General features: G+C 40.2%; 1 protein-coding gene across 2 annotated transcripts in view; it reads right to left on the bottom strand.

The window, feature by feature from the left end:
• Positions 1-322: 322 nt before the first annotated feature.
• LOC137286868 (cell adhesion molecule Dscam1-like) overlaps positions 323-25639 on the bottom strand; it is a 107265-nt gene continuing 81948 nt past the window's right edge. The window contains exons 10-40 of one of the 2 annotated variants that reach the window (XM_067818884.1): positions 23913-24067; positions 23437-23563; positions 22656-22775; positions 22110-22292; positions 21741-21888; positions 21260-21408; positions 20647-20778; positions 20208-20375; positions 19251-19321; positions 18677-18920; positions 17635-17781; positions 16907-17062; positions 16281-16420; positions 15499-15652; positions 15083-15197; positions 13870-14024; positions 13206-13223; positions 12905-13003; positions 12489-12674; positions 11690-11865; positions 11057-11177; positions 10658-10819; positions 8630-8872; positions 7054-7199; positions 6429-6561; positions 4860-4976; positions 4119-4367; positions 3708-3879; positions 3450-3601; positions 2837-3005; positions 323-1426 (exon numbers count right to left, since the gene is read on the bottom strand). In XM_067818884.1, coding sequence (XP_067674985.1) covers positions 1327-1426; positions 2837-3005; positions 3450-3601; positions 3708-3879; positions 4119-4367; positions 4860-4976; positions 6429-6561; positions 7054-7199; positions 8630-8872; positions 10658-10819; positions 11057-11177; positions 11690-11865; positions 12489-12674; positions 12905-13003; positions 13206-13223; positions 13870-14024; positions 15083-15197; positions 15499-15652; positions 16281-16420; positions 16907-17062; positions 17635-17781; positions 18677-18920; positions 19251-19321; positions 20208-20375; positions 20647-20778; positions 21260-21408; positions 21741-21888; positions 22110-22292; positions 22656-22775; positions 23437-23563; positions 23913-24067 — 4607 coding nt within the window. In that variant the 3' untranslated portion in view covers positions 323-1326. The remainder of the gene's footprint in view (positions 1427-2836; positions 3006-3449; positions 3602-3707; positions 3880-4118; positions 4368-4859; positions 4977-6428; positions 6562-7053; positions 7200-8629; positions 8873-10657; positions 10820-11056; positions 11178-11689; positions 11866-12488; positions 12675-12904; positions 13004-13205; positions 13224-13869; positions 14025-15082; positions 15198-15498; positions 15653-16280; positions 16421-16906; positions 17063-17634; positions 17782-18676; positions 18921-19250; positions 19322-20207; positions 20376-20646; positions 20779-21259; positions 21409-21740; positions 21889-22109; positions 22293-22655; positions 22776-23436; positions 23564-23912; positions 24068-25639) is intronic. The other variant, XM_067818891.1, reaches the window with a different exon arrangement.

Below are 25639 nucleotides of genomic sequence, written 5' to 3'. Positions count from 1 at the left end.
ATAAAGTGTGAGTAAAACCTCACAGCAGAGATCAGAATATATTGCGTACCCAGATAGATGGAGTTGTCATCTATGGTGTAAAGACTCATCTAGGAAATGGTCATGTTTTAAACAGTTCGGCACAAGTTTCCAGTATTTCTTTAGTACAAATCATCACTTAAACATGCACGTTTCACCACAAAGTCATAAATTTTTGTATTTGTCATTAGCTTGTACAGCTGTTGACTGTAATACAGAGTTGTACTAACTGTAATCTGTTCAGTGACTGTGTGCAGCTGAAACATCTGCTTTCACCTAGATATATTTTTCCTTTATAAAACTGTTTCCCCAAAATAACTGTCTACTGTTTCCTTGTGAGATCACATCCATGCAGTACAGCTGCAGGGTATAAACTTCTTCATACATTATGCAAGTATTGCAGATTGTTTGTAGGCGAGCAGGACTGCACCGAAGACAACATGCTGGACTATTGACCTTCTTCTTTCAGTGTCTGCCACGATGTGCCTGTCCCTTGCTGCTGTACACCAGAACACAACACTCACAACTGAAGCGTGGATTGAGTCCGTAGTCCCTCCCAAACAGTCACAAACACCTACAGCAGTGCACACAACCTGCTCACAACACACAACAGCCAGCACCACACAGGGCACATCTACTCGCATTCAAGTCCTTTTAGGCATTGTGAACATTTTCTTTGTGAATAAGGTTCCATAAGGACAAATCCTTCCATCCAGATAAGTGCACCAAGTAGATCAGGTCAACTGATCTGAAAATATCAAAAGTGACATGCACTGGTTGTATCAACTGTAGATTCAAAACATTTTTCTGCTGGTTATTTGATGATACTACAATCTGTTTCATTTATGGCATTGCTGAAATATTTTCGTAGCCACAAGAGTTGGAGTCCACTTAGTATGAATTAATTGGTGAAAAAATACCACACACGGGGTGCTGCTATCAGACATAGTTTTGTAATGGCCAGCTGTTTCACACCATACTGTTCCCATGGTAACTAGTCACTTCTGTATCCACGGCAACTGATCCACTGACCTTGTCAGCAGCTGGCATTTGAATAATGAGATGTAAACAGCACATAATATCTTCTCCAACATATATGGGCTGTTAGTCAATTGGGTTTCACTCCAGAATTTTGGCAAAATTAAGTTCTCGGAATAGTGTCTCTCACATATTGTCTGTATCCCATGAATTGCACTGTTGTATTAACATCGAGCCATGTTGCACACAAGACATGAAGTGTTTGACATCATGTTGCAGAGATTACACAATTATTAAGTGTTGTTCTGACATCAGGTCCTGTTACACAAATCACACTATTGTGAAGTCTTCTGTGTAGCCTTTGTCTCCCTTGCTGTCTTTGTGCCGTATCTGGCCATCGGATTCAGACTCGGGCACGGGACGGTAGTGTCTGTAACAGAAACATATTGCAGAATGTGTTGCAGCACTCCTACACAAATTTAGTTACCAAACAATGATGTACACTTACATCATCCCTTCCATCCGACTCCCTGCTTGCATGTCTGTTTCCTAAAGGTCACATCATTTCCATTCAATCTCCTGCTGGCATCCAACCCCCTGCTGGCATGTCAGTTTCCTAAAGCACACATTCCTTCCATCCAACATCTATCCATGCACTCATCCATCTCTGAAATCCATTCACCATCCATCTACTCACCATTCCATCTGCTCATAGTTCCATCCATCTACTCACCATTCCATCCATCCATTCACCCATCCATCTGCTCACCATTCCATCCGTCTGCTCACCATTCCATCCATCGGCTCACCATCCCATCCATCCATTCACCTACTCACCATTCCATCAATCCATTCCCCTATCCATCTGCTCAACATTCCACCCATCTCGCCATTCCATCCATCATCTACTCACCATCCATTCACCCATCCATCTACTAACCATTCATCCATCCATCGACTCACCATTCCATCCATTCACTCATCCATGTACTCAACATTCACCCATCCATCTACTAACCATTCCATCCATCCATTCACCTATCCATCTGCTCACCATTCATCTACTCACCATTCCAGCAATCCATTCACCACCCATCTACTCCCCATTCCATCTATCCATCTACTCGCCATTCCATCCATCATCTACTCACCATCCATTCACCCATCCCTCTACTCGCCATTTATCCATCCATCTCACCATTCTATCCATTCACCCATCCATCTACTCACCATTCCATCAATTCATTCACCCATCCATCTGCTCACCATTCCACCCATCTACTCACCATTCCATCTACCCATCTACTTGCCATTCCATCCATCATCTACTCACCATCCATTCACCCATCCCTCTACTCACCATTCCATCCACCTGCTCACCATTCCACCCATCTACTCACCATTCCATCTACCCATCTACTCGCCATTCCATCCATCATCTACTCACCATCCATTCACCCATCCCTCTACTCACCATTCATCCATCCATCTCATCATTCCATCCATCCATCCATCTACTCACCATTCCATCCATCCACTCACTCATCCATCTACTCTCCATTCACCCATCCATCTACTCACCATTCATCCATTCATCTACTCACCATTCACCCATCCATCTACTCTCCATCTGGTCACCATTCCACACACCTGTTTAATCCATTCGCACATCCATCTACTATTTTCTATTAAGCAAGCATGAATAAATCTTTCATTTGCCAATAAATCATTCTGCCATATTTGTTATCCTTAGTAATAGTATAGTTAGAAGTAAGTCTTCATAATATATTTGCCACCAACATGGCAAGGTGAGCAGTTTGGAACCCTGCTGGAGATGTACCTGTCAAGTAAGCTGACTCTCTCCTCCTCCTCTTCCTCCTGGGGGCTGCTGAGACTGGGCTGGGCAAGGGACATCACCAGCGGCTTGTTCTCATCTGTCCCTGGGGTCTGCAGGCTCACGTCATACTTTACCTTGGAGTGAGGTGTGCCTCGACCCCCTGAAGCACAACCTTCAAATAACGGAACAACTTGCAGTCAGGCATTGAGTCACTTAAAGGGAGCATGAGGAATCAAACAACTAACTATAAGTCCCTTCAGTAACCAGTACGCAATAGAGTGAATGATGTTTGACACCCACAAAACATCAATAGCAAGACACGTAAAGATAAAAGGGTATCACTAATCTGTTATACATAATGGCATTGAATGTAATTTAATACTACCTCTGAGCATTGAGAAACAAAACAAAATGTTCATCAATTGCAAGACACGTAAAGATAAAAGGGTATCACTAATCTGTTATACATAATGGCATTGAATGTAATTTAATACTACCTCTGAGCATTGAGAAACAAAACAAAATGTTCTTGATTCTAAACGAAAACATTCCAGATTTTGCTGATGTCATTCTGTTCAGATCCTCTATAAATGCATGCACTGAGAAAGCGGCTCACCTCTCCTTTTGGTGCCCTTTGTGGCATAGCCCTCTGCAGGGTAGTGACCGTAGGCCTCCGGGGGGCTGTCAGAGTGAGGGGAGTCACGGCCAGCAAAGGAATATGTCACCTCCTCACTGTTGGTGCTAGTCGTACTTGTCCGACTCTGCGTTCTGTAACATTATACATCATCTGCTTAGCATTTGTTCAAAGCACTTATATAGCTTCTATCATTCTTATATGTTGCTCAGGATGTTGGTTCTACATCAAACAACCCACCTGGGAACAAATGATGTGCCCATCTGTCGCTTGCTGACTATCTGCCCCCTCTGTTTCCCCCTATTACGCCCCCTCATCCTCCGCGGAGGACTCCGATGCTCATGGGACTCTCCTCCCTCACATTCTGTTGTGTCACTCTCCATCTCCATCCGATGTTGTCGCCGCCGTTTCTCTGCAAAGTCGACATTACCTGTGAAATCATTCTGATCATACGCTTTCCAGATAAGGAACTTATGTCAAAGTCATAGCTGTTGTTTTCCATCTGTCTCACAACATATACAGAACAGCCAAGTGTTTAAGTAGAGGACATAAATGTGAATGTTTATTTCCATGGGACTTCCATTTTTTAGAAACTTTATATATATATATGTATATAGTTTAGGCCATAATACCTGCAACATCTAAACTTACGTTCATATGCAGGTACTTCACAGGATGCCTCCCTCTGTTCATTAGGTTTCGGAGGTGACTGTGTGAACATGCGGATGCCTGGTTCGGTGGCCACAGAGCTGTCTGTGGGTTGTGATGAGTCATCAGGTGGGGTCTCATAAAGGATGGGTGGAGGTGGGTTTCTCCTGGCATTCTCCAGCGCCTCTAGCAACTCATCCCTACTGGATGACACAGTTGTCACACTGGAGATAACGCTATGCCGTTGACTTCCTGGAACACAGAGGGCAGTACTGAGGAAGAGAGTCAGCATTATGTTTGTTCAATCTGATTATAGCTACACACTGCAATGTTCCAGCTATTTGACAGCAGTCTGTAAATAATCAAGTCTGGGTAGTTAAGTGATCATTATGTATAAAGATCGATGGACAAGCAATCAATCACGAATACCAGCATGACCAACAGATCCTAAGTTGTCTCTGTTATCATACATTGGCCATGTTAAAACTTAATCATTATTCAGTGAGCAATTTTTACATACATGCTTAGTTTCAACTTAACAGGCCTTACAGGTCCAAAGATGTAAACTAAAAAAGAGTTGTATGTAAAGTAAAAATACAAATGGCAGCTAGCTACATTATAATAATAACAACAGCTATCTGAGGCTCATGGAAATCCATGTGAGAAATCCATGTGTGATGCCATCATCACAGACTTGACAGGCGAAGTCTGATCTCTAACATAACTATAACACTGACCCCTTACCTTTGTCACTTGACCCTGACCCCGACTTATAAGCACTGTGAGGTCGCGGTGGGCCCTGTGTGAACAGTGCATGGATCTGATCTGCACTGGCATACTTTCGGGGACTTAAAATAATACCTGCAACATTCATCAAACTGAATTATCCTCCAGCATTCAAACCATACATCATCATTTCTACACTACACTATACAGTCAGAATCAGCACTTCTCAGCTACTTAGTAACCCTCTGATAGTCTTAAACCTCCACCCTATAATCCATGTTTAGTACTATTTCATGCTGACTTTAGAAGGTGATTTCTTTAATGTTGTTTACACAAGGTCATTGGATGTTTTAGATATTGATACAACATGTTTGTTGATGGAAACATGACAGATAAAACTTGATGGAAACATTGTCTGGAAATAGCTTAAAGCTCTTGCTTGGTTGATTGCTCATGTACCAGTATTGTATTGTATTTCGACACTGAGTCACATATTATTCAACTATCTATTGCAACAAGAGGATGAGATGAGTTATGTGAATCAACAGATGTAGCAATATAGGTCTCAGTAGTAAGAGAAAGTGGCCATCACACGCAAAATATGACAACATCCAGATCAACATGGACACCAAAGCTTATGTTTTGTTGTAGCCTCTGACAGAGGAAAGCCCACCACCAAGTGTAGAGAAACATAGGGAGATAAAGGTCTACATTATTGTGTTTTGACGGATGTGTCTTAAACTGGTTCACCATACTACTAGATAACACCTTAAAATTCACTGAAAAAAATAACCCACGTCTTGACTTGACTGAAGAAGAAGCATAGGGCATGTGTTTCTCAATGTCAAAAAAATCCAGTTTTAACAAAGAGCCTCTTGAAATTATACATTATGTAACAGAACGCAACAGGCACATCAGTCCATTCATGATGTTATGCATCCAATGTGCACAAATGAAAACCTTTTTAACACCTTTTAGACTATTCAAGGAACAGCACACATTTCAAAGCCATTCTAGGCATCACACACATTACTCCAAAAACATTCCTTGGGATCTACTTTCCCTTCAAGGACTGAGTCCCTACAGCTAGTTATCTCCCCATTATGACTGTGACAAAACTAAAATCAAACCATTACACCAGACACAGACACAACACAATAGGGATATAGGTTTAAGAGAATACAGCTACAGTGTTGTGTAATATACCCTCTAGGTTGTGAAATGATTAATAAACCCTTTAGGTTGAGAGGAGAAACAAACACTCTCGGTTATGAGAAAATTAACCAACCCACTAGGTTGTGAGAAGATTAATAAACCCTTTAGGTTGTGAGGGGAAACAAACCCTCTAGGTTGTGAGGGGAAACAAGCCCTCAAGGGTGTGAAAAGAAACAAGCCCTCTAGAATGTGAAAAGAAATAAGCCCTCTAAGTTGTGAAGAGAAACAAGCCCTCTAGATTGTGAGGAGAAGCAAGCCCTCTAGACTGTGAGGAGAAACAAACTATGTAGGTTGTGAGAAGATTAACAAGCCCTCTAGGTTGTGAGGAGAAACAAACCCTTCAAGTTGACCTATATCCTATCAAACTCCTACCCTGATTGTCATAACCTTCTTTACTTTTAGGAGGCCGAGTGGCTGGTAGAGGTGGAGGTTCCTGCTTGCAAGCATATTCGGCTTTCGTGTGGAAAAATGGAACATATGGCTCGGATGGCGTTGAAGACAGACCCTGAAACAATTCAGAATTGTTAATGTACACATGTTTACAGCAGATAACCCGACTAAATTGGAGTGGGCACACAGAATAGGACTGGCATCTGTTTTATATATTTCTATTAAATTGTTACATTTCTGCTTGCTCCAGACTTTCACAAATGCAACACATGATGTAAATTTATCTATTCAACAAAGCAACATGTCATGTCTGTTGGAAAGAGAGATCGATAACAGATTCATAAGAACTGTCAAAGCAGTCAGCAATTTCATCTGGGTGTTTTTCATCATTTACCCATTTGGGGAAAGCTCTTTCCATCATTTAACAATAAAAGAGTTAAAAGTTCAATGACACCAAATCCAACAAGCCTGATTAGATTTATAAAGTCACCTCATAGAACCAGCAGTGGTTGCTGTGGGGCAAAAGCAACCTGAAACCACTAGTACAAAATGTGGAAGTGTGGTAATAAGAGGCAAACTGTATTTTGCTGTTTTGATTGTGACTCACCTCCCTCTGTGCAGCTGCTTTCTGTAATGCTATTTCATCTTCATCCGAGGACTTCTGGTACAATAAGTCCTGCTTCTTACTGGGTGGCGCCATCACAGCCTTCATCTCATTGAAAGTGGCATATGGATTAATGTTTCCTTCATCTTCTGCAGACAGACCATGAGATGTATCATAATGATATGCTATTTATATCCAGCACATATTTCAACAAAGCAGAAGTGGGTGATTCTAAAACCACATGATTGTTTGAAGAGAAGAAAATAATGAATCTGTCATTTCAGATACTGATATTTATTTCCAAAACTCTCAAAATAACTTACAGAGTTACAAAATATTTCTGCTGTTTTCTTCATTCCGAGAAGAAATAATCTGAGAATCATGACAAATTTCACTATGAACTTCATGTTAATGTTTTACGATCCATTGAACGGAATGGGTGTTTGGTATGCACTTGTGCCTGACATATCTTTCAAGCATTAAAAAAAATAACTGTGGTACCAATAATTGTAGTATTCTAGGATATGGATGAAAAGATCAAAATGAAACTGATTTGCATAATGATAATGTGAGGTATCATGTTGACATTGTATAAAAATCAACACAGCTCCAAATAAGGTGTGTATTTGTGTATTTTACTCAATACAAATCACATGTACTCAAGTACATGTAATTACAAATCTGGGAGTACAAAAAAAGCGTCAGAATCACTTAAAGCCCAATAGATCTATAATATCTTGCATACATTACTCAGTCAACAGAATTGGCATGCATATGATTCATCTTCCTGCACAAACTCTACAACAGCATTAGCTAATGGTAGGCAATGGCTATATACACATGTACTATTATATAGCCGTAGCCACTGCCCGGGGTTTACTCTAATAGTCACATGACTTCCATGTTGAGTACTTAGAAATGGTAGCCAAATGTTTGGAAATATGACAATTACTAAAAACGTTTAGTCTATTGCGATGCATTTATATGTATATATTTAGAGGAGTTAAGTACCCAATAAGGATACGAAAGTCTGCATAAAAGTACTCAATTCTTTTAACTGGTGGGAGTATACAAACTGTTAGTTACTCCTCAAAAAATGCAATTACTCATACATAAACAAACATGGGAGTAAATATCAAATTACTTGAAAAATTATCTGGAACTCTGAATGAATGTGTATACCATCCATATTAATGAGTGAATTACATCTTAACACCCTTGAAACCGTAGGTTCAGTTACCTACATGCAAATGTTTCTTAGGGTAATATTCGTTGTTTCTTAGGGTAATATTCGTTGTTTCTTAGGGTAATATTCGTTGTTTCTTAGGGTAATGTTTGTTGTTTCTTAGGGTAATGTTCGTTGTTTCTTAGGGTAATATTTCGTTGAAACTGTTAAACTGCTAAATGTTGGTGATGGTGCTGAAATAGATGCAGCCTGTTCACCCACACCCTCTTTCACAAAATATGCTTTGTTTTAAATCCCACAGGATTTTTCATGAGAATTACACATTCCAATACATGGCTACAGTTGGTGATGAGTGCACAAAATGACCAGATTCTACCATTGAGTCAGCCTCACCTGAACGTCCATAGGAACCATTGTCACTGTTCGTCTTGCTGCTGTCATGAATGAGCCAGGAGTGGCTGTTGCCATTCAAGTTGTCATCACTGTGTAGTGATATCAGGAGGTTCACGTTCCGCTTACTGAACTGTTCTGGTGTTGTGCTGTTGCTACTATCAAGGTCAACATTCAGACGTTTATCAAGGTCGTTCATGAGAGAAGTCTCCGCAGTGATGTCCCGGCGTAAATTAGATGCTGTTTCTGAACAGGAACAACTCAATTAATAATAATGTCACATTGCTGGAAAGTAATTTCATGTTTTGCTAGAATTTCAGTATGAATGTTGACTGAGTTTGGTGTAGGTAACACTGCACTGATTTCAGTCAAGTTCCATGAGCATCTTGTCAGGGAAAAGTCACAACTGATGCTTGTTGTAGTTTTACGACAAACCCAAGATCACAAACCCTGGATCAATCAGGCCTCAGTCATGATTATCTCCTAAGATACACAGCAAGTCATGGTGCTCTGGCTGAGGTAGTGAGGAATGTCTCCATTATGTACAAGAATTTTTTATGTTATCTGTAGATAATTGCACTAGGAGTAAACCTATCACATTTGAAAGGATAAATATTAATTAAACTCTGTTGAATTATAAATATCCTTAAAAATATCAACTGAAAAACATAATGACAATTACAAGAATTCATGCTTGAATTGCATCATGACATAACCACCATGCATTCATAGCACAACTGACATGCACTAATGATCTGATCTTGACAACGATGACTGTATGGATGAAACTGGGCCACACTACATGCAGATTGTGCCTCAAACCAGGGCATTCCTCAGACCATGACACAACTCAAACCATGGCACAACTCAGACCATGACACACCTCAGACTATGACACACCTCAGACCACGGCATACCTCAGACCATGACACAACTCAAACCATGACACAACTCAAACGTGGATACACCTCAGACCAGGGCATACCTCAAACTATGAAACACCTCAGACCATGACACAACTCAGACCATGGCACACCTCACACCAGAAGATATCTCAAACCATGACACATCTGAGACCATAAGAAATTTCAGAACAGGAGTTATCTAAGACCAGGACACACCTCAGACAAGTGCATATCTCAGAACAGACCATATCTCAGACCAGAACATACCTCAGATCAAGACAAACCCTATACCAGATCATGACATGTTTCAAACCATGACACACCTCCAACCAAGACACACCTCTTACCACAGCATAACACAACTCAGACCATGGAATACCTCTGACCAGAGTATATCTCATGCCAAGACACACCTCAGACCAAGGCACACCTTAGACCAGGACACACCTCGGTCAAGACACACCTGAGATCCAGATATACCTTAGACCAAGACACAACTCATGCCAAGACACACCTCAGACTAGGACACACCTGAGATCCAGATATATCTTAGACCAAGACACACCTCAAGCCAATACACACCTCACACTAGGACATACCTCAGGCCAAGGCATACTTCAGGCAAAGGCACATCTCAGGTCAAGACACACCTCAGACTAGGACCCACCTCATGCCAAGGACACCAGGACACACGTCAGGTCAAGATACTGCTCAGACCAGGACACACCTCAGATCCACATATATACCTTAGACCTGTACACACCTATATACTCACAAACTAGGACATTCCGCAGTAAAACAAAGCTAACATTGATTGGCTATAAATCATGGCATCCATCACACACATGCACATTTTTTGTCAATGGGTATCAGCTCTTCTTCACATACCATGCATGTTTCTGACAATATCTATAAGCCTTCATCACTAACAATGCATGTTTTAGACAATATCTATTGATCTTCATCACATATCATGCATGTTTTGGACAATATTTATTGGCCTTCATCACATACCATGCATGTTTTTGACAATATTTATCAGGCTCCATGACAACATCAACCATAAGGCAACAACACTGAGTTGCAGAATGGTAGAAAATGTTGGCATACGTACTTCGTAACATACCTTTATATCGCAGTCGGTCTCGCCTTCTGCGACAATAAAGGAAGACGCCCACCCCAAATACCATGAGGAGGATAACGGCACCACACAGAGGCACCATGATGTAGATCTTCTCATAGAACTCACTTTCTTCTTTGCGAGTAACATATATAGGGAGAATTGTACCTGGTGACAGAAACAAAAAGACATATTCAAAATCTCTTGTGTAAGGTGGACATTATACACATTACAAAAATGACTAAAATTGGTTTGACTGGGTGTCAGCAAGATGTTTCTGACATTCATGCATTGATCGCATGGCTGCATGGGGAATCAGCTTTATTTCCACTTTAGCACACTGGCATGTACCCTGTAAATTGGCATGAGCAGGTATGTATACAATGTGATGATGGTGCTACTTACTGCCTGTGTAAGTAAGAGTTGCAAAGCGGAGTTCACTCTCAGTGGATCCAGCATCGCTGTGTGCTGTCACTGACATGATGTACCAGGTAGCAGGATGGAGATCCTGTACTGTGAACAGTGTCTGTGAAAACAACACACAACACAATAATGAAGGGCGATGTCTTACTTATACTTTTACTTATATATTTATACAAATGCACAATCAGCAATTTACAAGTCATACTGCCTCAGCAAGTTAAATATATTGTCTGGGAACAAACAGGACCTTTATGTCAATCACTGTCTGGGGCATCATGTCCATCACTGTCTGGGGCACCATGTCAATCACTATCTGGGGCACCATGTCAATCAATGTCTTGGGCATTATGTCAATCACTGTGTCTGGGGCACCATGTAAATCTCGGGGGCACCATGTCAATCAGTGTCTGGGGCACCATGTCAGTCATTTTAATCTTATGGCCCTCATGAATTGCAAACATGTGACACTCATTAACTGTTGAAGGAAGTAACTGGGGGGAATATTCCATAGTATTTACAGCTTTCATAAAAGACAATGTACATGCCCTCATTATGAAATGTACATTCTTGAACTTTTCTCACTATCTTGCAAATTGGTTTTCTGTTAAGACTTACAGTGTTGGGCTTGATGGTGTTGGAGACCAGCACCCAGTGTTCGTCTCCCCACACACAGTACTTCACTGAGTAGAACCTGATAGGGCAGCCAGAGGTCAACCAAGTGCCAAGGTCAAGGTCAACTGAGGTGACATTGACCTCCTTCAGGAGCATGCTTTGTGGTGGTCCGATGGGAGCTGAAACAAGATGCAAGAGTTAGCTAACATCGGTAGCTGCACATTATATGTTACTTGTTACAAAAGGGACAGGAAACATAACAGTGAACAACGTATTTATCTAACTGAACACCTCAATGTTAATTTTGAACATTTTGAAGCATGGGCATTGGATTATAATAAGAAGTACCTATAACAAGAGTTAGGCAACAGCCAAAACACTACTAAGATGAGTACCAACCAATTTCACACAGTTCAGCATTCCCGGTTGGTAACATAAAAAACTGTTACTTGCTTGTAAGTTGGGGACATGGATTGCCTCAGTCAATCAGAAAATAATATTCATGTGTGGTAATGTGACATGTACCCCGCATGCCAGAAATGTACAGCTGAGCTGCAGGGGGTCAATTGCACAAGGTCACACAAATAAATATTGTTTGAGAAACAATGCAGTGTTATTCCAGTTTCATCAGTGACAAGGCAAATATCTACCACTAACTCAGTCAACTATGAGAACTGAAATCCTTTTGGACTAAAATGGAATATCAGGGATCAAGTAGAACAAAGCATACAAAAAACCTTTCTGTCCCTTATCATGGAAATTACACGATAGTTTCCCTGAAAACAATAGACATAAACAGCACCTGATCCATTGGTTCTAGCTGAGACGACAGAACTGTCAAGACTGTCGCCCAGTCTGTTGAAGGCATGGAGGGTGAACTTGTAGGCGGTGCCGCACAGGAGGTTGGCGGAGATGTATGTCCGGTTAGACGAGCCAAGATGGATAGTTTTCCATGATCCATGTTCCTTCTTGTAATTCAACACAAAACCTGCAAATGAAAAGACATCGGATACTGCATTAAACAATGTAAAAATACGCCGAAGAACTGTTTGACCATGACAGGTCTCATCAGTTTCTTTCGCTATAAACTGTGAGCTATGACGACCATTTCCCACTGGCACTTTGTAGTGCCAGGTTATCGATAAGATACCTACATTTTATCTGTTGCCATGGAAATAAGTAACAAAATGTATGCAACAGGTGAGTGATATGACCTACCTTGGATAGCACTGCCACCATTGCTGCCAGATAACCAGTTGACCTGTATAGTGGACGTTGTGGTCAGCGCCAGGTACAGACGAGGTGGCTGAGGTGGTGCTGTGAAAGGAGACATGCACTTAGAGGCAGTAGCCATTGAAAATGAAAACAGTATCGTGAAGAATTATTATTCAGCACCTAAAAAGGTATTTCTTGAAGAAGCGAGTTACTTTATATTTTCAAAGAGGACAATGTTATTCATACAATGGTTAATACACATTCAAGAAATCCCAAAGAAAACATTTGATGCATGAATACTTACTTCCCTGATGGTCTCCAACTGAAAGAAGGAAAATATGTATGTATAAGAAATGTCTGAAGTTATCCTTGATCACGTGAATTGTGCACAAACATTTCTATTAGAATTTTTAAATGTTCTTTTCAAAGGAGATAACCCCTGAGATTTTGGAAATTACCCTGACCAAACAACATCAAGTGTTAAAATTCTCTCTCCTCGTCTGCATGGAGGAGCTATAATAAACATTTGGGTAAATACTTTGATCTAGATATTTATAATAATAACAATAAGAGTGCTTGTACAGCGCACAACTCCACATGCTAGGCACATGCTCAATGCGCATGACAAAAACATGAAATGTCTTATGTAAAACAACAGAAAATTTATAAATATGTACAATAATGAGGTCAACGCATATCTAGCACACAGTGAAGATGAAATGAATATATTAGAGCTAGCACTTGAAAAGATGTGTTATAAGACATGACTTGAAGAGATCGAAAGATGAAGCTGTTTTCACATGGAAGGTAGAGAGTTCCAGAGCACTGCAGAATTGTGACAGAAAGAGCTTCTTGAATTTTTTATATTTCAATATCATTGTATAAACTGTTGCATGTTAATCATTCAAATGCTGTTAATTATAATTTCGGTTGTTTGGACAATACACAGTCAAACTGATACAACTCACCTTGAACTTTGAGGACGTATGTGATGTCGTCGGTGCCGTGTTGGTTCTCTGCGTGGCAGGTGTAGTTGGCAGCATCAGAACCAGCTACCCTGCTGATACTGAGAGAGCTGTTGTCCAGAACCTTGATACGATCTGTCTGCTGGAGCTTCACACCTCTACAACAGAACAGTTAGACTAGCGATTAGTCTCTGAACATACATAATTCCTTTTAAATTGAAAAAGGTCCATAATAAAGGGAGATTAAGAACTTAATGAAATCTAGACTTCATTTAAGGCTTTAGCATTGCAGAAGGGGTTAGGCAGAAGGGAAAATAACGATGTTCTGGGACTGTGATACAGGACAGTGTTAGAAGAGATGAGGGGGCGTTAAAGATAGGCAAGCAAGGCATAACACCACTTAGAAAATCATTTCAGTCACTTCACAGGATGTCAGCTCAGTGACACCTTGATGAGAGGCACTGGTGTGTGGTGACAATCAACAATCACTCTTGGAGCAAAGCTGAGATATGAGCATACAGTCACAGAATTCTGTCACATCTAGGGGACACCACTTCGAAACAGACTTTCTTTGTACAGTAAAAATCACACAGAATGTAAGGGATCTGGACCCTGGCAGTAAGTTACACCGGACATGGTGCACACAATATAGTACATAACAGCACACTGGGCATTATATAGGGTCTTCAGCATGATGATATAGTGCAGGGAACAATACATGATGTGGAAGGCGAACAGGACACTGTGTAACTGTACCATTGCACATTCAGATGAGAACATTGTGTATATAACAGTGCAAGTGCGTCATCAAATTCCCCCAGAGTTTGGAAATGTGGTAAAGTTTGTACGTTGTCTTTATGAATGTTAATAAAATGCAAGCACTAAGTTTGACACAGTTACTGACGCAAAAATTTCCAAGAATCTTATGAAGGGCAAATAAGTATGTATACATTTTATCACCACACAAAAGTAAGTCTTTCTTGCCGATATTGCAATTCTGCAATATTCAAAGGAAGACATTGATGTATTGTGACCCATGTAAAATATTGTATTGGGACACATGACAATGTAAAACTTTGCATCACTGTATCGGCAACCCGTGGACTGATGCATTGAAGCATACCGATAAATCATCATGCTACTACATGTCACCCAACTGAACGTGCTATAAATATCTGGTCAAGTGTTATGTATGCATGTGACGAGGTTATGCTACCTGACTCTCCACTCAACACTAGGTGCTGGCTCTCCAATGGCCTCGCAGGGAAGTGACACTGTCTGGTGCCATGGGACCGTCAGTGACTTGGGGAAGCTAGCGATGTGTGCTGCCACTGCAAGGGAGATTCAATCATCCTTTCAAACATATTGCAAATACAATGGCCACTGGCTAGAAGTGTGATTCTGTTTGTTGTTATAAGTCATACTTAGGAATATTTAAGCAACAGCTGATGATTGCAATAAGAAACTGACTCAAATGATTATGATATCACAGTAGCTTTCTTGTCTTTTGGAATGTTTATCAACAAAATAGATAAATCTAAAGGAACATGTTGTCTCTGCTATTGATCACATTCACCAGGAAAGTTACAGAACAAGCTGGGAGCCTAGAGGTCAAATCCAGAGTTATCTGACCTTTCTTCTGTGGCGCTGCAACTGCTAATCCTGTCCTCTCCCCTTCCCCCATCATTGTCTTGGCCGACACCCGGAAACCATACTCCTTCCCTGGCTCAAGGCCCCACACCATGTAGTGCAGTGTTGTGGACGGCAGGTGTACTGCCTCCTCAGTCTGCATAAAACATTGCCATAATAATAATGCCAACATGCATTTATAATGTGCTCTCACTAATGAGTACTCAAAGCAGTTAAGGAATCAGTATTTACGTTATAATTTTTTTCAGCTCCCTCAGCATCATACAATTGCTTGTAAGGTGTAAGTTTATCATGTCATCTTGTCAGGTACTCACTCCTTGCTGGGTCAGCAGGGCATGTTTTGAAACAGTTCTCTAAGATACCACATGTTACAGCAATGCAATTATTTGCCCTTTCCATAGTTTTCAAGATTACTATATGGATCTATGTGGTCCATTTGAGCTAAATGAGTGTAGAAAACAAAAGACCAGTTGGCACATAACTGGACTCAAGCTTTATCTCAATCAATCAATAATCAAGGAAACCGCCAATACTCAACAAAACTCAGAACATCTGTTTGTTGGAAATTCAGAACAATTTACTGCAACTACTATAAATACCATGTACTGTTCAAATGGATGTCAAAAAAAGTATTATTTCAGTATCAAGCCAATGAATGCCTGTATAATTAATAGCTAACAACGAATAAGTTAAATCTATCTGTTACGTATCACCAATCATCAGTAATTCAGTACAATGTCCACTGTGTAAACATTTTAGCCTACCTCTCCTTCTATGGTTCCATTACGAATGTAGAGAGTATATCTGACAATGACACCATTTGGATGTTCTGGTGGTTGCCAGGATACCAGAATACTGGTACTGTTGACAGCAAGGGCTTTTATGTTAGCTGGAGACTCTGGCTCTGAAATGCACAGAACTCTATCAAAATGTTGCAGCATGAGAATCTTTTATATCTGCTGCTAACTTAACCCATCTCTCTATCAAACTTGTAAACCTTCAACAAAATATCATCTTTTGAAAAACTATGAACCATATAAACATCAATGCATATCATTTCTATTAAGATAAATAATTCATTCAGATCTGTAAATATTCTCACATATTCTTCAAATTTAACAATGAAATTGTAAAACAGTACTTGGGATGTCAGATAATTAGGTTTTCAGTCTTGTAGGGGAACAAAACACTGCAACAACTTCCTAAATGAAATGTTACTGAATTTGTTCTGAGGAAAATGTTTTACTTTGCAATGGGAGACAACTTGTGTGAAATAATAAACGTCATAAAACAATACTGTTTCAACTGACTACAGTTATGCTTTCCACAACTGAGTGTGTGTCATTGGTGATGTGTGATGTTCGGTGGTGATGTGTGATATTCCACTTACTGTCCTCCAGGGTCCTGATGTAGATGGGTTCGCTGCGGACGCCTTCCCCCTTCCGAGTGTAGGCCAGCACTTGGATGCTGTAGTTGGTGTACTTCTCCAGCCTTGTCAAGATTGCCTCAAGCTTGGCAGATGTCACAAAGTTGGCATCACTCTCATCTATGGTCAACAATATCATCTGAATTAACATGTATACTTATACTTGTGGTGACTGTTTGCAACATAGAAGTACATGTCTTATCAACAATATTTTTGATAAACCAACATTCAAATGAGAATATGCATCACCCTATTGGCTGAATAAAACTCGAAATTGAATTAAAAATTAACATACACATCTGCTTGAAACCTTTTATTGACTTGTAAATTCTCTTTAATTTCCCAAACAGTACGTCCCTATCATTATCATTGTATCCCATTCCTGTATTAGGATCATCTTCACACAAGATGTATACCTGATAATGAGGCATATTCTTCCAGAATGGGCCCAGTTCAGATTAACCTAGCTTCACAGCTTGCTGTACACCTAAGTATGAAACCAAGCCTGTGTGAGTATGGAAACTATGAAGACTGTATGTGACAAATCCAAACCCTCCAATGAAACCTTGTCCACTTTGTCATTCCTTCATGGAAACAACAACTCAACAGAACTTCCTAAGCCAATGTACAGATGACAGCACCTCCAGATGGAAGGCCCTACACACAATGTCGAGATATGCAGTCAATCATACCTTCATCAAACCTGACTGGCTTGTAGAGGATCTTGTAACCCTGTAGGATGCCATGCAGTGTGTAGAGAGGGGGTGGGGACCAAGCCACCCTGATGGTCTGAGCCCCCAGAGCACTTGCTTGTACCCCCTGGGGAGGTTGACTTGGAACTGAAATATAAACAGAATATACACAACCATCTATTAACACATTACCTTTTGACTGAATGGCTACTTGGAAATTTCTACCCATAATCTGTTGTCAGTCTCTTACACAACCACTTGCTATAATTGTTCCCTGAATCCACTTCCACAATGCGTTCAGTTCTACATTGAGCCATCAACCATTTTTATACTGTTGAACCCCGTTCATCCAGGCATTTTAGTTACACTCATAAATCATCCGGATAGTGAGGCGTCTGGTTAACTGGATCCAACAAGCAAAATGTACTGACTATATACATTAATAATTTATTCACCTATGTTAGCCCTACTTAACATGTGTTTTCACTACTGATATGTCATCACACCTGCCAAATCCTAATCAACAACTGAAGTGACACCCAGCCTTCTTGTTTGATGGGTAATTCACCATCTCACATCAAATGCCTGCTGAGAGACAATAAAAACACTTCATCGTTCATTAAACAGTACTGACGCACATGCACATGCCCACAGACTTTTCCCCCCAGATAGCAAGATCATTTTTCATTAGAAATTTATGGGAATGAGTTGAAAATTCTCCCTCCAGGGCTGTAAGTGTGTACAATTACTGAAGGTAAAGTTTGTTTCAACTAAAAATCATTCGGAAGGCTGGGTTTCCAGATATACAGGGGCATAGTAACATTAACAGAAACACCTAAGGTAACAGGTCATTCCGTAAGGCAGGACCGATATTGTGGCACAATCTCCAAAAGAACAACATCAAGGAAATGCACAAAGCTGAATAGTTCACGCAAATGCTTCTTGAAAGACTGCTTTTGCCTGAGGGTTGTCAGCAATTTGCTAGAACAAATGCCCTGTAAACTCTAATTGTATCATCCATGATCCAAGTGTCTTATCTCACCATCCTCCAGTGTGAAGACTTGGATGTCAGCAGACTGGGGACTGATTCCCTTGCTGTTGTAGGCCTTGATGTGGATTGTGTACTCAGTGAACTTCTTCAGGTTGTGTATGGTATGCTCTGATGACTCTGACTCCTCATCCTTAACCTTCTTGGTGATGTACAGGAAGTGAGTGGGGCTGTTGGTCTCCTTGTAGCCGATGTAGTAACCCTGGATCTTGCCATTCTTCATCCCGAGAGACGGAGACTGAAGAGATGAAGAAATTTGTGTTTGTCAGCATGCAAATAATATAACTTCAAATGTTCAATGACATCCACGATTGTGATAAAACTGCTTTAGTTCACATTGATCTGACCCACAACAAACACTGAACGTGATAAACACAAAGTGAAAATGCCGAAAACATTCTGAGAAAAAAACATCTGCACATTTAGTACTCAAAAATATGTCAGAAGTTAAGGTCAGTTGTTAGAACATTTTGGACTGGGAGGAAAATATGCACTTTTATACAAAGACAACGCACAACAGATGAGGGCAACATGCACATAGGAAATGTGTCAGTATGAGATTACTTACATCCCATGTGACCTTGAGAGCCTGTGACCCTATAGCCTTGACAACAACTTCTTCTGGTGGACCAGTTGGTGCTGGATAAAAAAAAAAAACATTTTAAAACAGATTCACCTTCAAAGATTATCTATGATTCCAAACGATGTGTCCTTGGCAAGTTGATAGGAATCACCTGTTAAGGGTGTTAATACCGTAAGTTCAGAGTTGCATTATACAATATTGTATCCTCTTCAAAAAAAGTAGGGGAACCTGAACTTTCCATTTGGATAGGTAAGTGTAAACGATGACAAACGGCTCAAGTACAGACATCTTATGAACACACCACAATTCCCTCTATTACCATCCCTAAACACAATGCATGATATGCATGTGCACAACGCAGTAGCCGCATACACATGCATGGGTACCATTTTCGATTTTGACAAGAAGGTTGAGAAATCACTTTAGAACATTAATTTTGACACTCATCTTGCATCACACATTGTACACATGCAAATTACATGCCATACACCATCTTTCAAAATTACCACATTTAAAATAGCCATGGTTGTAAGGAAGTGCAAATGGTGATGCACTCCCTAAACATTCAAACATTCAATATCAACACTGATTGACTGATAAATCTGCTAAATATTTTTGATCATAAATGAAAACACTGAAGTTCCCCTATTTTTATATATAACAATATTAACTTGAAGTGGGAAATTATCTGCTGTAAAATTGGGCAAATTAAAGCTTTCAAATAGGTCTGCCTAACAAAACTGTTCTTGATTTCATTTAAAGACGAGTCTCCAGACACTTAAAATTGCTTATCTTCATGATTCTTGATTTCATTTATCCTTCCTTCTACTTCTAATACTCATAGTCTCTAACACAGAAATACATCTTTGTTAAATTTCAATTCTTCACATCATTCAGCTTAAATGTAACCAAGTGTCCTTGACTGTTAACAACCCAACTGACCTTCCTCCTCTGTTGTGGCAGAAAGGACCTCGCTGGGGCGACTGTAGCCAATGGAGTTGTTGGCAAGGACGCGGATGTCATAGGTGAAGGCTGGGTGAAGGTCACTCAGAGTCACATATAGCTGGGCAGCAGGGACACTCACATTAGCAAGAACTCCCTGCCATACATCTGGAGGGGACAGAATATCATTAAGTCTCACATGATGACCCTGACAACACACTCATGTATATTCCTTTACCCTCCTCTTCCTCCTCCTCCTCCTCATCATCATCATCATCATCAATACTGACAAGAAAGACCCATTTAATAACTCACATTCCAGTTGTAGAATTATGAAAGGTTATGATAAAGCATGCAATGATATTTTTCCAAAGTGTCAGTCATGGAAATATCTTTCTCACTGGTCAATCAAAAGACTATTGGTGTAGATGAAGCCTACCTGACTGGTTCTTAAACTGGATGATGTAGGCTGTGAGTGGACTGTTCCCATCAAATGGCTTCACCCAGGTCAAGGTGATGGTTCTGCTAGTGACGTTCAGGACATCTGGGTTCAGTGGGGGTTCTGGCGGCTCTGATGCAGACAGACGTGGTGTTATTGTATCACAAGACAACACTCAGGATGTTATTGGTCAAATATGTCAGGAATGACTAATCAAAATAATAACACAGAACTACAAGGTCAATGGTTGTGCTTCACTCATTGTACCCATGTTGGCAAAAACAGGAGAACTGGCACAATGAAATACTAGTTTCCACCTTCCAACATTATGTGTTTTGATGACAGAACATACATAAAGCATACAGAAGAATCACAGAGTTTTCTCTTGTCAGTGAAATTAGATTTAAGCAGAAACATTTTATAGCTAAAATCTGATGATGGCTGTGACTTTATTCAACATGAAAATGGTGTTGTATGCAATAAGAACTTTTGTTTTAAAGTTGTAAGCTTTCTTATAGACCTATTCATGACCTTGTGGACACTAACATTAGTAGTAAGATATACTTCTTGATAGAAGTTGTTGCACTAAATAAGACTCAGTAAGCTGCGTTACCATTGACAATAAGCCTGATCATGAGAGTGTCATGGTCAAACTTGTTCTTGGCATTGCAGATATAGATGCCGGAGTCATTCCTGATGGCAGGCTGCAGACTCAGCTGGGACAAGCGACCTCTTTGTGTGTTGTGGGTGATCACCTTCGCTCTGCAGAGTTAATCAGTACCTTTATTCCACACACAAACTGTCCCTACTTTGTAACAAGAAACAACCTGGGTCAGTTTGGGGCAATGTGACTGAAGTAATTTAATAAAGCAGCCAGCATACACTCTGAAATGTGTTATTCTCAGTAATGCTTGCTATTTTTCTGTTGAGAGACATGTTTAAATTATTTCTATAACTTTACAACACAATTTTATCAGTATATTTCAAGGTTCTATGAAACTTACACAACTAATATCTTCATTTGGCAAACAAGGCTTTATCATGATCAACTCAATTCAAGAGATAAAAGTTCACATCAGCATGCATCTGTGTACCTGCTATTGCTCAGAAGGCTGACAGAGGATCCAAGTGAGCTCCAGCTGATGGACAGTGGCTTGTCACCGATGCCCTGGCACTCCATGGTAATGTTGCGGCCACGCAGGACGGTGTAGTTCTTTGCTGGTTCATCAAACCGTGCAGGAACTGAAAACATCAGAACAAAATTCATGTTTAAACATCAAAGAAATGTTGAAATTAAGAGGATTAAGTACTGATATGATGATCAATACTGCTGCTGTATTCTTAATCTTAATTACACTCAGATAATGAGTTTCATGGTCTCTATTTGTTGTATTTCATCTATTAGATATAGAGAGAGACGTAACTATACCAAGAACCTTTTTCAAGAAAAATTGTGTACATACTGTGGACAGTGAGAAAGACAACTTTGCTGAGGCCGTATCCAATGCCATTGCTGGAGTGGCACAGATAGTAGCCATGGTCATTTTCTTGAGCATGTCTGATGACCAGTGTGCCATTAGCCAATAGAGACAGGTGATTGTTGTCCTTGTCAAACTCCAGGGTCTGGTAGTCCCCAGGAGAAGAGCCTGCAAGCAGACACGCCAGTCGCTACTGACAGTCAGTACTCCATCACAAACTAAAGCCAAGGAAACTTGGCTCTGGTCAATGTCTCGCTTAACAGGATTAAGACATTCTTAGAGCTCACCCAGAGTGACACAACAATGAATCAAGAAAACATTCACCAAATAAACCACGACAGAGATTGAAAAAGAAAACCTATAATATTTAAATTCTGACGTTATCAAGTCAATAAAATTAGTATCTTCATTATCAGCTTTGAAAATAGTGCAGATGGACAAGTGTCTCCCTAATTTGGTAATGATGAGTATTATGACATTACATATTCATTACAGATACAAGATTTGGCTACACTGCCTACAAGAGCTTACCTATAGCTTTCCTCCAGGTAACCTCGGGGTCGGGGGTCCCAGCTGTCTGACAGTCCAGCTGCACAGACTGGTGTAAGACCACAAAGGAATCGTGGGGCTCCACAACCCAACGAGGAGGCACTGCAACACACAAACAATGGTGCTTAAAACTGACAGATTAGAACATTGGTATAACTGATATGGTTGGATTCTTACTGTTATGATACTGAAGTCAACTGAGACATCCTTGTAGGTGTCAAACCATCTCTTGCTTGCTAGCTAAAATCTAATACAACCCTCCTACCATATGTATTGATACACATTCCAATACTTTGATCATGGTGCAATATTTATTGAGGTTTTGTACTTGTAAAACACTGCATTGCAATATACAACAAAACAGGTATATTGATTGGAACACACATTGCAATATATTAGATGCTTAAGTGTTTGAGAGTGATTGGAAACATAGTGTACATGCAGATTCTAGTTATTTTCTGCATACTGAAGTAACTATTCCGCTTCTAAATGCCAGTCAATGACAGTTAATGATTCTTCTTACATACCTACGTATGTCATGTGACCAGAAACTATGAAACTACATGAACTGTGAACTGTACATTGGACCATGGGGTTTTAACTACTAAATATGATGTGTGTCTGAATACTGACAGCCCATCACATCTATCCGTGGACTGCAGCATGACATGTAGAGAACATGACATAGTGCTGTAGTCACGCTATCTGTACTGAATATCACTTCTTGTAGCAAAGTTCTCTGTGACAGGAAGTGATGTCTCACCATCGACATGTAATGGAGCAGTGAAGTTAGTAGATGCTGCTGCATTGCTTGCATAGCAAGTGTAGTTGCCATCGTGCATGGGGCTGGCGTCACCAATAGATAATAAGCTTGAGTAGGATCCAGCTTTCTGGAAAGCAAACACTGGTATATATTCTCCTGAACCAAAAGAACATTTGGTGAGATAATTATTAATAATTATTTTAAGGCCTTAAGGACTGTGTTCAAGTTAGTTCAAGTTAAAAGACAACAAGCAAGCTTTACAAGATATGTTTAACACATTTTTCTGTTGGTGTAGTATTATCGTTTCAAGGTCAAAAGGTCAATTTTGATGCACCAGTAAAATCTTTCACAGAGGACTTCTGCCTGGAGCACAAGGAAAGAAGCCTCGGCTAATGTCATTTTGTAAAATGTTCCAAATATTGACAAGGAAACAGTTATTTAGCTCATTAATCACATGCCAATGAATGTAGGTATACCTGTATTTTCACTCCCAGGTCGTGGGGGATTTCGGCACCATCTTTCTCCCAGTGGATGGAGATAGGGAGGTCACCGCTGCTGACCACACAGGACAGGATCACACGATCACCTTGTTTCCTCTTGGCAAAGTCAAACGGGTCAATACGAGGGGGTTCTGAAATATACAAAACGTTCAACTGTTTCACTGTTTGGCCTGCTTTGGGGATTTAATGTAGATGCAATAAAATTAGTGGTGTCGTGGCAAAATATGGGTACCTCAATACCACACTACTTCACTCACTATTAATAATTATTTGGGCATATAAAGAAGGAGAACTGTCGCGATACTAACTTTAGAAAAATACCTTTCAATGGATTTAAAAAAAATAGTGGCAATCATAAAGGAATTTTAGACCTCACACCATTAGCATGCCCTGCCATTTCTAACACTTGTCACTGACTGAACAGTTGTGATACACAGTAAGCACGCAAATACTGTTTTTAGATTTTGTCTCTGAGTGGCCACAATCAGTGCATGTCACATTATGCCTTGTCTGAACAGGTGATTTGGTTCTATGCTATGAAAGCCACATTCAAAGGATATCACTGCGATTGCCTTGAAACCACTAGAGAGTAACAGTACTTAGATTGTACAGAACAATAATCTAAATTGATGGATAACCTTGATTCGTGGATCGAGTTAATCATATATAAAATCTCACCCAAGTGTCGTCTGATATCGATTACATCAACGTGCGTTGATAAAGTTACAAATATACAGGCTAGGCCTCAGATTAAGAGCATGCTGCCAGAGGGTAAGGCAAAAGTGGATGCTATTTTTCGTTACCAAGGGAATGGAAAAGGCAGATGTAAACAGCCATCTTGTGATTCTGCATCATGACACAAATGTGGTTATGAACATGAAAACTCTTAGATATACCCAGTTAAGGGTCAACAGTGTAATAATTGTGGAAAATAGAATCATTTTGAATCTGCGTGCATGCAAAAACAATACAAGGACAGAAAGAAGACTGTGAAAAAGAAAGATGTAAACAAGAATCTCTTGAGGATTCAGACCCAGAACTTTTCATCGTCACCATCAATTACATCATGTGTGACGGTCACCATGCATATGCCAAGCCTCATCTGACCAATCAGAAGATTCCTCTACAGTTCAAGCTTGATACAGGAGCCCAAGTAAACACTATACCAGTGAAAGTCTTTCAGGAAATTGGCTTCTCTACATGCTTGCAGCCAGCTTCAACAAGGCTCAAGGGATATGGTGGAATGTACCTGAATGTATATGGAACTCAGATTGAAGGTACACAGTGCTAAAAATTCAGTAACACTAACTTTGTATATCATAGAAACATATGCACATCCCAGTGCTATATTTGTGCACCTGTGTCGGCCTGCATCTGCTGCAGTTAGTATTAACTGAACCCTCAACATGTAGGGATAAAGCCAGTGTACTTCAGGAATTCCCCAAGTTGTTCAAAGGTACTGGTCAATTAGCTGGTAAGTGCAAGTTGTACTTTAAAAGATGATGCTGCACCAGTAATACACCCCTTTCAGTTGCTTTCATGCTAAAAGAGAAACTCAAACAGGAACTTGAAAGAATGGAAAGCATGAATGATATTGCTCAAATTACTGAAAGTACTGACAGGGTAAATTCACTGGTAATCCTGGAAAAAAAACAAAGTGGAAAACTTTGGATCTGCTTAGACCCAAAGGACTTTAAACAAAA

The sequence above is a fragment of the Haliotis asinina genome, chromosome 1 (genome assembly GCF_037392515.1).
Source record: "Haliotis asinina isolate JCU_RB_2024 chromosome 1, JCU_Hal_asi_v2, whole genome shotgun sequence".
NCBI lineage: Eukaryota > Metazoa > Mollusca > Gastropoda > Lepetellida > Haliotidae > Haliotis > Haliotis asinina.
This window is presented reverse-complemented; position numbering and strand designations above follow the sequence as displayed.